At 64.3% G+C, this 16526-nt stretch overlaps 1 protein-coding gene and 2 long non-coding RNA genes across 3 annotated transcripts; 1 reads left to right on the top strand and 2 right to left on the bottom strand.

Moving 5' to 3' along the window:
* Positions 1-1201: 1201 nt before the first annotated feature.
* On the bottom strand, positions 1202-3075 carry LOC147355927 (uncharacterized). Its single transcript, XR_015144882.1, has 2 exons — positions 2909-3075; positions 1202-2458 (listed from the first exon to the last, which is right to left on the bottom strand). It is a non-coding gene; the product is annotated as an uncharacterized LOC147355927 (long non-coding RNA).
* Positions 3076-3804: 729 nt separating this feature from the next.
* Positions 3805-14711, bottom strand: LOC147355925 (uncharacterized). Its single transcript, XR_015144879.1, has 3 exons — positions 14472-14711; positions 4350-4509; positions 3805-4031 (listed from the first exon to the last, which is right to left on the bottom strand). It is a non-coding gene; the product is annotated as an uncharacterized LOC147355925 (long non-coding RNA).
* SLC25A1 (solute carrier family 25 member 1) lies at positions 6779-9541 on the top strand. The gene is made up of 9 exons (XM_086349264.1): positions 6779-6940; positions 7158-7265; positions 7340-7439; positions 7536-7674; positions 8024-8108; positions 8250-8354; positions 8446-8561; positions 8644-8717; positions 8920-9541. Exons 1-9 carry the CDS (start codon positions 6856-6858, stop codon positions 9032-9034), a joined length of 927 nt encoding a protein of 308 aa, XP_086205390.1. The 5' UTR covers positions 6779-6855; the 3' UTR covers positions 9035-9541.
* Positions 14712-16526: the final 1815 nt, after the last annotated feature.

Here is a 16526-nt window from a genome sequence, read left to right as displayed (position 1 = left end):
TGGCTACTGCTGAGTTTTCCAAATTTGCTGGCATATTGAGTGCAGCACTTTCACAGCATCATGTTTTAGGATTTGAAATAGCTCAGTTGGAATTCCCTCACCTCCACTAGCTTTGTTCATAGTGATGCTTCCTAAGGCCCACTTGACTTCACACTCCAGTATGTCTGGCTCTAGGTGAGTGATCACACCATCGTGATTATCTGGATCAAGTATCCACCTGCTGATGCAGGAGAGGCAGGAGACTCAGGTTTGATCGCTGGATTGGGAAGATCCCCTGGAGGAGAAAATGGCAACTCACTCCAGTATGATTGTGTGAAAAACTCCATGGACAGAGAAGCCTGGTGGCCTACAGCCCATGGCGTTGCAAAGGGTTGGACAGGACGGAGCATGCACATGTGTTCAGTATCCAGTAGTTCAGTATCAGAGATTGTCAAGCAGACTCCGGGCCTCCATGTGCTAAATCCTGCTGCAAGGGTTTAACTGTCAGGCGTGGTTCGTAGGCCAGAAAGGCCGCACAGGCCTGTACTGCCGTGTCTGGGGCTGTGTGTGTCTGAACTCGGAAGTGCTGCACAGTAAATCACGGGCTGTGAGCTTACACTTGAGTGGGCTCGTACACCCAGCTTGGATCCCGCCTGTGGGAGCTGCGGTGCCCAGGGTAGTCTGCCCTGCCTCCGGCCGACCTCCTTGGGTGGGTGTCTGCCTGTGGATACTTGGCAGGAAGGGCGCTAGAGGTGGGCCTGACCACGTGCCGCCTCCCCCCACACGCCAGCCCTTCCCGGACCCGCGGGGTCCTGCCCACCTCGTGGCTCTTTTTGTGACTGGCAGCCGCAGAGGCGTGGCTTTCTGGCATCAGACGGGATGCCCGCAGGCCTGTCACCAGAAAACGTGAAATGAAGGTGAAATGTGCAGAGCGCATCCGTGAGCCCCAAGTGAGCAGAGAAGCCTGAGACTCGAAACCACCACCCGGGGAGGATGCAGGACAGTCCCCGATGAACCGGGCCTGCGGGACAGAGGGCACACGGGTGCCCCGGTCAGCCTGAGGGTCAGCACAGCCGTGGTGGCCCCAGCCAGCCCTGTGCCCGAGACCAGGTGGAACGCACACAGCGCTCTGCGACCTGGTGCTGGGCGTGGGGACGGAGGCCCTGGCAAGCCTGCCTTCGCGTGGGTTCTAGCAAAAAGTCATGTCTAAAAAAATCCTTCATGAAGGTTTCAGGTTTTTTTAATTGACTTATCCTCGGCTGCCCTGGGTCTTCCTTGCTGGGCGCGGCCTTTCTCTCGCTGCAGCGAGCGGAGACTGCTCTCTAGTCGTGGTGGGCGGGGGTCTTCTCCGGTTGCGGTTCATGGCCTTCTCATTGCGATGCTTCTCTTTGCGGCCCCCTGTACACACGGGCTGAGTAGTTGGGGTGCACGGGCTGAGTTCCCCCGTGGCACCAGGGATCAGGTCGGTGCCCCTGGCATTGCAAGCTGGATCCTCAACCACTGGACCCCCAGGGACGTCCGAGGACTTTCATCTAAAATGGTTGCTGACAGGCAGTGCCCTCTCCCCTCCGATTTCTGCGAGAGGTGAACACACATCCTCTTCGGGAGAACCTATGCAGCAAAGCTTCGAGGGAATCTGACAGGAAACGTTGTGGCAAGTGATGAGTTCATTGTGAAAACACGACAGAACGTGTAAGGAAGCGAGACCCCCGTTCGTAAGGGCCAGACCGGCCCTGGCCGAGCGCGGGGTGGGCCAGCGGGCAGAGCCGAGGACCACAGAGAGGGCCACCCCAGCTTCTAAAAGCACAGAGGGAGTTCTTGATGAAGCACTCAAGATGTGTTTGTATAAAGGCTGTCATCCAAGGAAAGCAAAGTGGTTCCCGGAGCTCAGACTCATTAAACTTGACCCCTGGGCCCCGCCAGACGTGGCCACTGGGACTGCGACGGTTCCTCGGGAGGCGGGAAGCCGGGTCCTCAGCCAGGTCATTGCAGACTGAGGGGTAGATGTGATGAGACCAGATACAGCTGCTGGCCAGGGAACTCCGTGTTGGCTAAGTGGCTCCAGGCATTGTCTTCAGAGCAGGGAACTCATCAGCGGGCAGAGGCTTCCCAGGGGGCTCAGTGGCGAGGAATCCGCCCGCCGATGCCGGAGATGAGGCTTTGATCCCTGGGTTGGGAAGATCCCCTGGAGAAGGAAATGGCAACCCACTCCAGTACTCTTGCCTGGAGAGTCCCATGGACAGAGGAGCCTGGTGGGCTGCAGTCCATGGGGTCGCACAGAGTTGGACAGGGCAGATCACGTGTGCATCGGTGTACACGTGATGCCCACGCGTGAAGCAGTGTCTGAGGTGGTGTCACCTCACTGGCGTCTGTGCTGAGCACGCAGGCGGGTCGTGGAGCCCTCTGCCAGGGATCCTGCGTGCGGGAAACGCTGGAGATGTGCAGTGACTGCATCAGTGCATGTCTGAAGCCGTGTGTCCTAAAATGTGCGAACCAAGCACCCAGTCATTAGCGAGACTTTGGCTAAAACAGTGTAGGTGTCTGGAGTCCACCTGCTCTGCCGTCCAGAATGAACAGAGGAAGGACAGGCAACAGTGTGGCCCCATCTGTGTGTGTGTGTGTGTGTGAGCGTGTGCCCCGTGTGTGTGTACACGTGTGTGCCCACAAGGGTCCCCAGGGGGCTGGTGACACCTCACGCAGAAAACACAAGCAGAGACCAAGCCTTTTCCGTGTGTTTCCTGCCTCTGGGGCAGGGAGTGGGGAGGCTGAGCTGGTGGGGGGCCCTCTGGGTCACCCTGAGACGGGCATCCCAGTGGCCCCATGGGGCCCTTTGGAGCAGAAGCCTCCTCCTGCTCAGGGACAAGGGCCTCCAGGCTCTTCATCTTCCCACGTGCAGAAAAGTGCGAACCAAATTCCCTACCTTGGTTACCTGGTTCCGACTCACAGTGACCTTTCGAGGTTCCGACTCCCTGCCCTTCGTTACAGACCCTAAGCTGGCTCCTGCCCTCGCCCGCTCACAGCAGCTCTCTCAGGGTTTCTTGGGACACCCTCTGTGGACTTGAAGTCCTAAACATTTCCGCAGAATAAAACATAGTTCTAAAAAACAAGAGAAGGACAAGGGGCTCTTTCTTGGCTTCCTGCCGGTGCATCTGTGGGCAGCTGGGCCGGGGCACAAGCTCGTTCAGATCATCGTCAGCGCAGACCGTGCCCGGCCCCGCCCGCTGACCGGGCCTGAGGCTCAGGGCGCTCCTTGGCCCTGTCTCCACCACCCGCCCGGCCTGCGGGTCAGCGGGGGGCTCTGTCCCCCAACCTTGTGCGGCCCCGACGTTGGCTTGTCCGGGAGCTGCGTGGGACAGCGCCGGAGCTGGTGGTCCCTGTGTGGGGCCCGGCCCTCCGCCTCTGGCAGTGCCTGGGGATGTCTCCACACAGGCATCCAGGGTCCCCCTCTGGCCGGAGCCCCTGTTGCTGGCACCTCAGTGCTGCAAGCATCGGGGTCGTGTGGTGCACGGGTAGCTTAGCCAGCCTGAACCCCGTCACTGGCCAGACTGGGCTTTCAAGGTGCCCTCCCTTCTCTCGGCTCCTTGAACCTTCAGGAACCTGGTCGGTGCCCAGGGGGCCACCCTTGGGACCACCTTTGGGCAATGTGCTGAGACCACTGGGTCAGCGGTGACAGAGCCACAGCCACCCCCACGGGGCCCTGGGAACTGGGGCTGCGCCCAAGACCAGGAGGGGCCTGGGATCTTTAGGAGGGTGGGGCCTTCCCGCGGGTGCTGTGCTTGGACTCAGCCTTGGACAGCTGGCCGGGGGATGGCGTGGTGTGCGTGCCTGGCACAATGGGCTTCCACGGGGCTGTGGTCACGGGAGCGGCCTGGTCCGGGCAGCCTGGGGAGGGGGCTGTTGGGCAGTGTTCCCTGTGGAGCCCGAGCCCCAGCCTGCAGCCAGCAGTAGGGGCATGAGTCTGGAGGGGCCTTAATGAGTCGCAGGGCTCGGGTCCTGTGCAGGTGGATACCACTGAGGTCCGGTGACAGGCGCTTTCCTGCCGTGCACAAGTCCTAGACACAGATCGTAAAGCAAACAGGGAGTGTGTTTAAGCTGCCCCGAGGCTTTTAAGTGAAACACTGTCCATTCGGCAGTGTTCCAGCCCCTACTGCGTGGCGGGCGTTATTCCAGACAGTGGTTATCAGTGGGCAAAACAGAAAACCCTCTTGGGTCGGATCCGCATTCGGAGATATTGGCTGACGGGGGCAGTGTTTGGAGGGGGTGACGTGTGCTGGGTCGGGGCCAGAGTGCTTCACAGGGCGGGACTGTCGAGGCAACTCCAGGAGAAATCCAGGGGCCAGGACCAGGGGACGTTCGAGGGAGGGGCTCACCCCGTGTTCCGAGAGGGGTCACTGCAGCGGGACGCGGAGATCGGGAGGGCCAGAGGTCAGGGCCTGGTGCTGGCCGTGGCGGGCGGGGGCGTCCATCCCCACATGGCACATGGACAGGCGGTGGGGTGACAGGAGCCCAGGTGGACTGTTTGCTCTGGGGCTTGAATGACAGGAACAGGGTTATCACCAGCGATTGCAGAGACTAAAGGGGAAGCGGCTGGAAAGCAGGACAGGAGCTGCTCTGGGACGAGCTGAGGGGCGGCCAGGCCGACTGGACAGTGCTGAGGGGCCCTGACAAGAAGGCCAGGCCCCTCCTTTGCCAGTGGCGACCCAGGCCCCGGGCCTCCCGCCTGGTGAGGGTGCACCCTCTGGCAACCCAGGGGGGCCGTGGGTGCAGCTCCCGTGAAGGAAGGGCAGGGCTGGCTCTGCTCTGGCGGGCCGGCTCCCTCCCAGACCTGGGCACACGCCGGACATGAGTCTTCTCACCTGGTACGTGTAGGGTCCCAGACACACAGTTGCTGTTGCCCCGAGAACACGGTGTGTGTCCACCCCCCACCCCAGGCGACTGGTCTCAGGAGGGGTGGGCGGCCTGGGCTGGCTGAAGCCAGGCAGTGCTGCACTCGTGACCCCTGGTTAAAGGGCACTGCTCCGGTGCCCTGGTGGCCTAGTGTCCGCTCGAAGGCCCAAGACCGCAGCGGAGGCTGGGGTTCATCAGGCCGCCACCCCATCTCTGCCTGGTTATGGATGTCATGGTGGGTAGCCCGGGCGCCCGTCCTCTGCTCTCCCTCTCGCGCGGGCTTGCTCCTGCGTGCCCCAGGCACGCACACAGCCTGTCGTATGGGCACTCAGCACTCCCCTCTCTTCGCAGATGGACAGATTGGGCACCCAGAGAGCCTGAGGCCCCACCCCACTCCTGCGTGGTAGGTGGCAGCTGGTAGCCCCAGTCCCCTGTCCCTGGGGGGAGGGGAGGGGAGGAGAGTGGGGAAGCCTTTGGCTCTGCCCTCCCCTAGCTAAGCTCCGAGTGGGGCAGGCCTCCCGGCGTGGAAGGGTCAGTGCTCCAAGGTTGCTGGGCCGGCACCTCCTTCACTGTCGCTGACCCTTGTGCCCGGCAGCTGCCCAGCTGCAAGTGCCGATGTTCCGGCCCCGGCTGGCCCCCTCGTGCAGTGAGGCTTCGCTGGCCTTGCTCTGGGCAGCTGCCTGGACGGCGTGCCCTCGAGCAGACAGGGTGGTTGTAGGAGGCTGCACGAGGGACACGGGCCAGCTGTGTGGGCAGGCAGCCCGCGAGCCTCAGGCCTCCCACCGCGTGTGCTCCCTGCCCAGCACGAAGGCCAGCCTGTTTCTTACTATTTTGATTGGGCATGCCTGGACCCAGCGGGCTCGGCTAAGTATGTGCCTGGGTGGACCCTCACAACAAGGCCCATGTCTCTGCGGCTTCTGTGTGCTCAGGGCTGGCCTGACACCCTGCTCCTTGGGCCCCTGGCCGCTCAGGAGCAGCAGGAGCTCTGCTTACCACCCGGGCCTCTCCCTCCCGGCCGCTGCTCCGCTCGCTGACTGCAGGCCCACTGCAGGCCCTGCCTGCCGGCTCCCCCGCTGGCTCCCGGCCTCAGCTCTGCCCTCTACGGGTCCCTAACCTCCCCAAGGAGCGCCTCACCAGGAAGCACAGAGAACTCGGGGGTGGGGGGGCGGGAAACGCCCGGGCGTAGTTCATTTTGCCGGGGTCCAGTGAGTGGTGGCCCCGCCGGAGCCCGGGGTGGCCACAGACTGCTCGAAGCAACCGCGAGGGGTGGACTCCAACCCCCGGGCCCTCTGGCTGGAGTCCGCCCTCCTGGGGAGTGGAGCGCGAGGACTCCCGGGCGCAGAGGCAGGGAGCCCTGCCCACTCCGCGCTCGGGGAGCTGCCCCTCCGGGTCACGTTGTGGATCTGCTGGGCAGTGCGTGAGCCCTGCATGTTAAATGAAAGTCGGCGTGTCCTCGCTTCCCCGTCGCGGCTTGCGCGAGCGGGCGGGGACCGAAGCGCTGAGGGGCCTCCTCGGGACCGGGGGTTTGGCCGGTGAGCAGGGCGTGTCGGGGGCCTGCACCCACAGTGCGCGCTGCCCGGAGCCCCGAGTCCTGGGGGGGCGTGGCGACCGCGCGGCGCGTCGGGTGAGGGGAGGCCCCGCCCTCCGGGCGAGGGGGGCGGATCCTCGGGGCGGGGGCGGAGCCGGGCCCGCACGGCCATTGGCTGGGCCGCGGGGCCGCCCGGCCGTGGGCGGGTTCTAGGGGCGGGGCCGGGCAGGGCCGCGCGGCCATTGGCTAGGCCGCAGGACCGCCCGTCCGCACGTTCCCGCGAGCTCGGGGTGGGCCGGGGGCGGGCCCGGACTCGGACCACGCTGGGAGGAGCCCTGGGCCGAAGCGGCGGCTCCGCCCCGGCCCATAACCGGTGCCGCCGCCGCCGCCGCCGCCGCGACCGAGCGCTAGAGCTCGGACCCGAGGCCGCCGCCGCCGGGCCCCCGCCCCGTCCGCCCGCCATGGCCGCACCCCGCGCTTTGGCGGCCGCCGCGCCCGCGCCGGGGAAGGCCGCACTCACTCACCCGGGGAAGGCGATCCTGGCAGGTGGGGCGCGCGCACCGCGCACTCGGACCCCGACCTCGCTGCGCTTCTGGGCGGGCCCGGGATACCGGCTCCGCCGCGCTTCCGGGCGGGCGCGGCCCCCCGCGCCCCGCCGGGACCGCGGGGGAGGGGGAGGCGCGGGCCCGTCCCCGGGCGGCGGGCATAGTCCGGGCGGGGGAGGGGGTCTCAGCGCCGTCTGGGTCCCGATCTTTACCCTCAGGCGGCCTGGCGGGCGGCATCGAAATCTGCATCACTTTCCCCACCGAGTACGTGAAGACGCAGCTGCAGCTGGACGAGCGCTCGCACCCGCCGCGCTACCGGGGCATCGGTGAGTGGGGGCGGCCGGCGGGGGCGGGCGGGCCTGCAGGGGCCGGCGGGGTCGCTGACCGCCCCCTCCCCCAGGGGACTGCGTACGGCAGACAGTCCGCAGCCATGGCGTCCTGGGCCTGTACCGCGGCCTCAGCTCCCTGCTCTACGGGTCCATCCCCAAGGCGGCCGTCAGGTGAGGCGGCTCGGGCCCCGGGGTCCGCGGGAGGGAGGGAGGGAGCGAGCCCCGGCCCCGCGGCGGCCCGTCTCACGCCTCAGCCTCCCGCCCCAGGTTCGGGACGTTCGAATTTCTCAGCAACCACATGCGGGACGCCCAGGGACGGCTGGACAGCACGCGCGGGCTGCTGTGCGGCCTGGGCGCCGGAGTGGCCGAGGCCGTGGTGGTCGTGTGCCCCATGGAGACCGTCAAGGTGGGCAGGTCCCCGGGTGGCGGGGTGGTGGCATTGTGCCCCGCGGAGACTGTCGAGGTGGGCAGGGGTCTTGCCCCGCGGAGACCGTCGAGGTGGGCAGGAGTCTGCCCGGGGATCCCGGCGCAGAAAGCCCGCCTGAAGAGCCTCCTGGGGGCTGGACTCTATCCTCGAGGCAGTGGGAGGATAACACTGCCTTAAAAAAACTTAGCACAAAACAAGGTCACACGTGTCTGCTGCCTAAATTATTTGAAAAACTAGTAAACATGACGGCAGAGGCTCCTCTGTAAGGCGGCCAGGTGCGCCCGCGCCCTGACCCCTGGAAGCCAGCGCCTTGCCGCCTCTTCCTCAGGTGAAATTTATCCATGACCAGACCTCTGCCAGCCCCAAATACCGAGGATTCTTCCACGGGGTCAGGGAGATCGTGCGGGAACAAGGTGAGCCGCTCGGCCTTGCCCTCTGGTGGGGTCAGGGACCTGGGCCAGGCTGCCCAGGGCCGCCACCGGCGCTTCCTGCCTTGGCGCTCCTGCATCCGTCTGGGAGGCCGTCGGTGTGACTGCCGTGCCTGCTTGCCCTAGGGCTGAAGGGGACGTACCAAGGCCTCACAGCCACCGTGCTGAAGCAGGGATCCAATCAGGCCATCCGCTTCTTCGTCATGACTTCCCTGCGCAACTGGTACCGAGGTATGTTCGCGGCCCAAGACCCCCACTCCAGGCCTGGAGCCCTGCCCTAGCCCGCTATCCCCGTCTGACCCCAGCCTTCACCCCCATCCAGGAGACAACCCCAACAAACCCATGAACCCACTGATCACTGGTGTGTTCGGAGCCATCGCGGGCGCAGCCAGTGTCTTCGGGAACACTCCACTGGACGTGATCAAGACCCGGATGCAGGTGGGGGCGGGGCCTGCGGGGGTGGGGGCGGGGCCTGGGGCGGGACCCGTTACCGAGGCTCCTGGCTGTTGGTGTCCTGCAGGGACTGGAAGCACACAAGTACCGGAACACGTTGGACTGCGGCCTGCAGATCCTGAGGAACGAGGGACTCAAGGCGTGAGTGGGCGAGGGGCAGCTGTGCCTTCTGCACCCCAGGCCTTCCGCACCTTCCCCCCAGGCCACCCGCACCCCGGTGCCCTCACTCTGGGCATCCGCAAAAGGGTCCGCTCTTGCTTTCTCAATCTCTGACTCCTCCCCACTACACCCCCAGAGCCATGCCTTGTGCCTTCACTGGCCCTTCCACCGCCTCCCTCCCCAGGTTCTACAAGGGCACTGTCCCGCGCCTCGGCCGGGTCTGCCTGGACGTGGCCATCGTGTTCATCATCTACGACGAGGTGGTGAAGCTTCTCAACAAAGTGTGGAGGACAGACTGAGCCCTGGGGTCTGCGCGCGGGCCGTCCCCAGCGCCCCCTCTTACAATTCCAGCGCAGTCGTGCCAAAAGGCCCTTCCCTGTCCCGCGTGCTCTGTGGCCTGGGTGTGCCGTGCCGGGTCCTCACGTCCTCTGTGGTCTGTATCCACCACCACAGTGTCTGTGTCCAGCTGAGACTGTGTGTCCCTCTGGCCTGTGAATCTGCCCGCTTGTCCACGTGCTTGTGTGCCTGTGTTCCATGTTTCGTGTCGTGTGACCCGGGGTGCCCGTGTGGCCGGGGTCACGTCCCAGCCCGGTGCCTTCCACCCTGGGCAGCAGGGGCAGTGCCCCGGCCCACCACAGCTGCCTCCGGGCCTCAGCCTGGCCTCACTGCATTCCAGGGGCTGCGTGGCCCCCGCTTTTCCCGCCACTGGCCTTAATGGCCCTCGGGCCCTCCCTCCGCCCGGGACAGGGTGGCACCTGCCACTCTCAGGACCACCCTTCCAAGGCAATAAACCGGATCCTGTTGCAGCCTCCTGTCCCTGTTGTGAGCCCACGCCTCTGCAAAGGGCAGGCCCACTCCTCACCAAGGACCCTGCCAGGGGGCCTGGTGGGCAAGCAAGCTGTGGCATGGCGCCAACCCCCGGGATGCCTGGCGCCAGGCCTTGCCTGTGAGCAGGAGGCAAGATCCTGCAAGAGAGCCGGAGGGTGTGTCCTTGGGGGTCATCTGGCGGGCAGCAGGTGGTCGGCCCTGGAGAAGGGGCTTTTGTCCACCGTGCAGCCTGGGGCCCAGCCCACCTCACTCCCTCATGGTTTCCCGGTGGTCTCACGGGGAACTGCTTCGGGGTGACCATTTTCTGGTGCCCTGAGACTGAGCAAGAGGCCGTTAATGCTTCACCGAGGCTGGGAGGTAGTGGGCACTTGGGGCCCTCACCCAACAGCACTGAACTTCAGAGTAGGGTGTCCCCCTTGCTGGAGCCCACCTTCCCCCAGGGCCCAGGCACAGCTGGGAGCCCAGCCCAGCACAGGGGCCAGAGAGCCTTGAACCGGAGGGTCCCCCTGGCCCAGATCTGGCTGGAAACCACCTGCGAGCCAAGTGGAGGAGGTGCCTCAGGCTGTGCAGGGGCAGAGGGACCTCGTCCAAGTGACTGCAGCAAAAGCCACACAAAGGACTTGGCTCAACTAGCGGGCAAGCCCCACTCCCGGAGCTGCTCCCTTCAGGGGAGAGCCCCACAGCACCTGGACCTCTGGAGTCAGGTAGATCTGGGTGCCGAGGGTGGGTTTGAGGGGTGCAAGGAGCAAACTGTGCCCTCTCCTCACGGGAGAGGGAGGAGAAAGGGCCTGGCAACAAAGCTTGACTGCTCACAGGCTGAGGCAAGCCACGTAAATCCCACTTCCCAACTGTGAAGTGAGAGCCCAGCCCTGTGGGCTACGAGGAGGAGTGCTGTAGTGTCTGGAGAGCGCTGAGAACTCTCTGCAGAGGGAGCCCTCAGGGAGATTTAGCAGGGCCCCGGGGTCCCAGCTAGTTCCTAGACGTGGCGGAGCCCCAGAGCTGGGCCCTGAGTGGACACGGCCACAAGTACCTCTGGGAGTGGCGTCTGCTCACTGATGCCTACCAGCACCCCCAGCCCTGTCCCCACCTCCTTTCCTAAAGAGGAAGGGGCCGGGCTGCACTGAGCCGGAAGGAAAGTGTTGGGACCTGTTCCCAGGAGGGGCAGGGCGCCCTCGCCTGTGCCAGAGCACAAGGTGGACGGCAGGGCCAGACGGAAAAGGTAGCAGACCTGGGCCCGCGTCCCCTGAGGCTGTAAGCGAGGAGAAGCCACCCGTCCCCCACCTACTCCACCTGTTGACAGAGGGTGGGATTAGTCAAAGCCTTGGTTCTGCAGCTGAGACTTGAGGGGAGCGGGGCTGGCGCACTGTCTGAGACAACGTCAGCAAAGCCGGAGGGAAGTGAGCCAGTGCAGAGTGGCTAGAGGGGCAGGCAGGTAGGTGTCTGCAGAGAGCCCAGTGCACTTAATCAAGGTCTGGAAAGCCGCGGGGAGGAAAACAATGGCAGGGAACATTGCCCTTGCAGCACTAGGCCAAGGGGCAGAATGACGGGGGCAGAACTTTGAGCAGTTGAGAGGCGAAAAACTCCACTTCCAGGGTGGTTCTCCCCCGCCCCACCCTGGCCAACCTGGACACACAGGTCAGGGCCAGGGAGAACCCTGGGGGCAGCTGTGCCTGCATTATCAGAGGAGTTGTGAGCTGAATGCAGACTCTGGGTCAGGGTATCCGGCCCACAGCCAGAAACGTCTGAGCCCAACTGGAAGCCACTCAGCATTAAGCAACCTTCACCACCTGGCATCGTCTTGAGCCCGGGGTCATCAGGAAGTGTGCCCAGGACAATGGCCTCAGAGACAGGCCGAGGGAGCAAAGGGTGAGATGGTGGCCATCCCGGGGGCAGGTCTTGGCCAACTCCCAGCCCCATGTCACCACTGTGTGGCTGAGGAGGGGTGTCCTACCCTGCCTCTAGGCAGGGCCCCCTGCCCGACTTCTTTGAACCCTCCCCTACCCCACTACCCTACAGGCATCCCCTGGATTTTTCCATGTCCTTGTGTAGGTGATGAAGGGCAATCAGAGCTTAGTACACACACAGAATTGCTCCTGACGAGTGGGTCTCTCCCCTTTTAGCCAACAAAGAGAATTCCATGTTTTAGGCAGTCCTCAGCCTTCACAGCAAACAATCAGAGCTGAGGACGCCAGACTACTTTCCTCACTGACATTATACTTCCTACGTGTTCTCAAATTCCCTGCACAGAATCAGGGGGTCTGAGGACCTGCATCCTCAAGATCTGGGAACAGGGCCAAAGAGAGAGAGAGAGAGGCGGCCACAGCAGAGAAGGGACCGAAAAGGACCGCGGGCGGACCACAGAGAACAGCTAGGACCGCGGAGAGACGCGGCCTAGGCCGACCAAGCGGGTGCCTCAAGGAAAACACGGCGGCCCCTGGCCGTCGCCCGGTAGCTCGCCTCCTTCCACGCCCACCTGAGACTACGCGAGAACCACCTCGTCTGCGTAGACTGGGCCGGGCCCTGATCCCACCCCGCCCACCACAACCGTCGTCACTTTTGTTTCCTCGGCCGGGCCGGCCACACCTATTTATTCCCCCACTGGCCGGGCCTGGACCTGAGGCCCCACTCGGCCAAGGGGTGGCTGTCTCCCGAGGAGACCTCCAGGCAAGGGCCATCTCAGTCCCTGTGCTCAGACGCCTGCGGCGGCTCGCCGCCCAACCCCCGGCTGAAAACCGGCCTCGGGCTCAAGCTCTCGGACCCGCCGCCGGTCGGCCCGCGGCCGCTCTCCAGGAGCCCCGCCTCCGGCCGGTCGACCTTTAGCTGAGGGCCCGGGGACCTCCCTGCCCCCGCGGGGCCTTCGGCTAAAGGTCGGCCCGGAGGCCCGGAGACACCAGAAGGGCCTTCCAGCCCCGTTCGTGAGGGAGGAGCCCCACCCCCGGGCCCAGTCTCTGGCGACGTAGGAGCGACGCGCCGGCCGCTGGCGCCCTCGGGGCGGGGCCCAGGCTAGTGGGGGCGGGGCCGCCAGCGCCCGGAAGTCGGGCGGCGCGAGCTGATGGCGTCATGGCGCGCCCGGACGGTGCAGGCCCGCGCATGCGCTCGGCCCGCCGCTGGACCGCCGCTCGCGCGGTACTTGTTGGGCAGCCCCCGACCCTCGGGGCTTGTCCGGAGCCACCGCCATCGCCCTCCTCGACGACCCACTGCTCACGCTGGACGCCGCCACGGGCGCCCCTGACACGCTGGCCCGGGGTTCGCGCCCATGTCTCCCTACTGCGCAACCTTTGGCTCCCGAGTCCCCAGTGCCAGCCATGGGACAAAGGACACGGTCACGGGATGGGGCCGCGAGGGCCGCCAGCCTCCCCGCTGCTGGCCAGCTCCAATCCGAGCACCTGCTCCCACCCGCGGGCTCGAGTAGGGCGCGGGGGCCATGCCCCATCCCATCGCCATGGAGGAGGAGGCTGGGGCGGCATCGTGGTGCAGGCGCACCCCGCCGAGTCCCCCACCCCCGGAGCCCGTCGTTAGTGGGTCCGGGGACGCGCCTCTCCAGCAAACAGCAGTAGCACACCCGCACCATTCCTCCTTTCGGCCAGCCCCGCTCCTTAGATGGGGAAACCCAGGCAGAGACAGAGAGCCTGCCTGCGACCTATGAGAGCCAAGTCTGCACAGCCCCCACCCTCGGCCCCCTCAGTGAGGGAGCTGAAGATTGGGGTTGGGGAGGCAGCCGGTGAGACCACGTCCGCCGGGGCTGGGGTCCGTATCCTGGGGTGGGACCGCGGGAGGGATGGTCTGCAGACAGGGGCTCCTTGCTGGCCTCGGGCAGCCTCCCTTTGGTCTGCAGGACCGGCCCCCTGGCCTTGCGGGGTTGGGGAGGGTGTCCCTTGCTGCGGAACCACACCTGAGGGCCAGCCGGGAGTGCAGAGGAGGAGCTGGCTGGAAGGGCGGGGGCCTCGCGGATAGGCAGGGGCCAGTGCGCCCTGATCCCCAGCACAGGCTGCAGCCAAGACCCACTCCAACCTTCTGGGCCAAGTGCACAGGGACCCCGTTGGTCTGAGGAAGCGAGGGGTTCATACCGCCCTCTGGGACTCGGGGCCAGGCTTGGCCCGGTGACCGCTGGGGAAATCGAGACCGGCCCCCGTGCTGGACTGCAGAGGTCCCGCGGCCGCGCCACTGAGGGGTCCACCACGCGAGCGGCCCGTTGACAATTGAGTGGCCAAAGCAGATTAACCCGGGTGCTAATCCCCGCTAATGGCTTCAGAATCCCCGGCGCCCGGCGGCTAAGCCGGCCTTTCTCCGCGGCGCGGCCGGCCCTCCCCAGCGGCCCCAGCCTGCGGCCGCGCGATGCTATCTCGGCCCCGCGGCGCTAATCCCCGCGCTCGCTTTCTTCCCGGGCCTGCTCGAGATCGGCCGATCGGCGCTTGATTATAGCCGCTATCGAGGGCCCCTTTGTGCCGTCGGCCCTAAATCCCCTAATTCCGTGATAAAGGAGGCATTAGCGGGCGTTCTTTACAGAGAAAGGCACCGGCATGAAAGAAAGCAATCAGGGCGTCCTGATGGCCTGGCCGCCCGGCCGGGAGGGGGCGAGGTGCGCGCCGCGGGGAGACGGGGAGGCGGCGCCCCACCCCCGTCCCGGCGAGCTGTGCCCGGGATCCTCCCCCGCCTCCACCCTTCCTGGCGGCAGAAGAGCGGTGCTCGCCGTCTCCCCTCTAGCCGCACGTTGGCATGTGCTGGGACCTGACTCCCAAACTCGCCCTGGGCCATGCTGGGCCCGCCTGGCGCCCCAGCCTCTGACTGTCCGAAGCCAGTGGTTTCTAGGGACTGAAGTCTCGGCCCTTGGCCCCTGGTGCTCCTCCCGCCCCCTCCTCCCTCCCTGGAGGCCCCGCCCCCACCATCCACCCCCTCTTTGGCACCGACCAGTTTTGACCCGTCCAGGAAGCAACTTGGTCTGCTCTTCAGTCCGGGAGACAGAAGTGAGGGCGGCCAGGAGCTACTGGGACCGTGGAGGGGGTTGTGCAGGGACAGGTGGGGTGAGCAGGGAAGGCCGCTAGACCCGGCCGAGATCGCTGGGCCGCTGGCGGAGCTGGTCTGCCTCCTGGGCAACGGGAGGGAGGGGGCAGCCGGACAGAGGTGTCGGAGCCCAGGGGCCGGAGGAGCACCGCGAAGAGGCGGCTGATCCTCTTATCCTGAGCAGGGGAGCGCCGTGATTGGATCTGTGTGCAGAGAGGGGGTCAGGCCAGGAAAGTGGCCAGGAGTGCGTCGGAAGGCCGGTGTGGGGCCCAGGTGGCCGCGCATCGGCACCAGCGCTGAGGGCGGTGTTAGGACCGGCGAGGGGCGGGCGTGGGCGGGGCAGCGTCCCACATGGAGCCTGCTGCTCGGGCAGCTCTGAGGGCAGGGGGTGTCAGGAAGGCGCGTGGGTGGCTGGTTGGACGACTTACCTGGTGGGTAGGTGTGCAAAGGTGGACGGCAGTGTAGGCGCGGTTTACCCAGGCAGCGAGGTGGAATGGTGGGCCATTTACCAAGGGGGATAGTGGGCGCGTGGACCAGCGGGTGGTATCCTGGAGGCGGCTGGGGCTCTGTCCCGACCACTTGAGTGCCCAGCTCGCCCATCCTGCACCTCTGGTTAGCACCCAGTGGGGGCCCAGCTGCGTCCACCTGGGAGCGTTGCCCTGGGTGATGGGGCCACTCGCATCATGGGGACTCAAAGCTGGGGCCTGCGTCCTGAAGCAGCCCGTGTCCCTCCCATTGCCTCATGGGGGGCTTCCTGGGACACTGGCCTCTGACCCACGTGCCTTCTTGCCCAGCCCCCCTGCCCGTCCCCGGGCTCTGCCCTGCTGCCAGGTTGGCCACCCACGCCCCCCCCCTTTTGGTGAGCTTCCCAGCAGGCAGTGCTCTCAGTGTGCAAACCCCGATAGTCACCCTGGGCTTCTGTGTCTCCCCCAAAAGAGATGTTGAGGCCCTCGGCCTTGGCATTGACCCCCTTCTGGTTTCTACTGTTCATATCCAGTGTTCCCAGGTTTTCTTTAAAATATATTGTTCAGAGTTTATCATTGCTATCCATGGGAGGATTAGTCCAAAGCAAGTGACTACCATTACTAGAAGTGTGACTCGGCTCACTCATTTTAAATATCTTTTGAGGCTTTGCTAAATTGGTAAATTGCTACTTTTTTTTTTTTTTGGCCAATGATGAAGACTAAATCCGATCCCTCTACGATCAGAAACATGAGAGTGCCCCCTCTCCCCATTGTCCAGCCATTTACTGGAGATTCTAGCCAGGGACCTGCCAATGCAACAGACACAGACTCAATCCCTGGATCAGGACACTCCCCTGGAGGAGGGCATGGCAACCCCCTCCAGTGTTCTTGCTTGGAGAACCCCATGGACCAAGGAGCCTGGCGGGCTACAGTCCACGGGGTTGCAGAGTCAGACACGACTGAGCAGCACACACTAGCCAGGAGCTTAGGCAAGAAAATGAAGCAGAAGGCATCAGTGCTGTAAAGGAAGAAGGAAAGACTCTGCTCACAAGTGCCGTTCTCTTGTATATAGAAAACCTTTTAAATCCACAAAAAATGATTCGAATAAACAAATTCTGCAGGTTGCAAGATACAAGATCAATGTACAAAATCACTTGTATTTCTATACACTTGCAGTGAGCAGTCCAAAAATGAAATACAATCATTCTATTTACAATAGTACCCAAAAGAACAAAACGCCGAAGGATAACTTTAATCAAAGAAGTGGGGAAAAAAAGTGTACTCTGAAAATTACACACAATACTGAAAGAAATTCCAGATGACCTAAGTAAGTGGAAGAAGTCCTGTGTTCATGGACTGCTAATGTTTAGATGGCAAGACTCCCCAAATGGGTCCTCAGATTCAGTGTAATCTCTATCAAAATTCCAGCTGGTCTCTTCCAATAAACTGATGAGCTGGCCCTGAAATTCACATGAAAGTTCACGGGAACTATAATAGT

Source organism: Bos grunniens, chromosome 17, assembly GCF_055505025.1.
Source record: "Bos grunniens cultivar Pamir isolate PY7600 chromosome 17, Bosgru_T2T1.0, whole genome shotgun sequence".
NCBI classification, from domain to species: domain Eukaryota; kingdom Metazoa; phylum Chordata; class Mammalia; order Artiodactyla; family Bovidae; genus Bos; species Bos grunniens.
This window is presented reverse-complemented; position numbering and strand designations above follow the sequence as displayed.

Coding starts and splice junctions, on each gene's coding strand:
- SLC25A1 (XM_086349264.1), top strand. CDS start 6,856: ATGGCCGCACCCCGCGCTTTGGCGGCCGCCGCGCCCGCGCCGGGGAAG. Junction 8,109..8,249: donor GGAGATCGTGCGGGAACAAG/GTGAGCCGCTCG, acceptor TGCTTGCCCTAG/GGCTGAAGGGGACGTACCAA. Junction 8,355..8,445: donor CCTGCGCAACTGGTACCGAG/GTATGTTCGCGG, acceptor ACCCCCATCCAG/GAGACAACCCCAACAAACCC.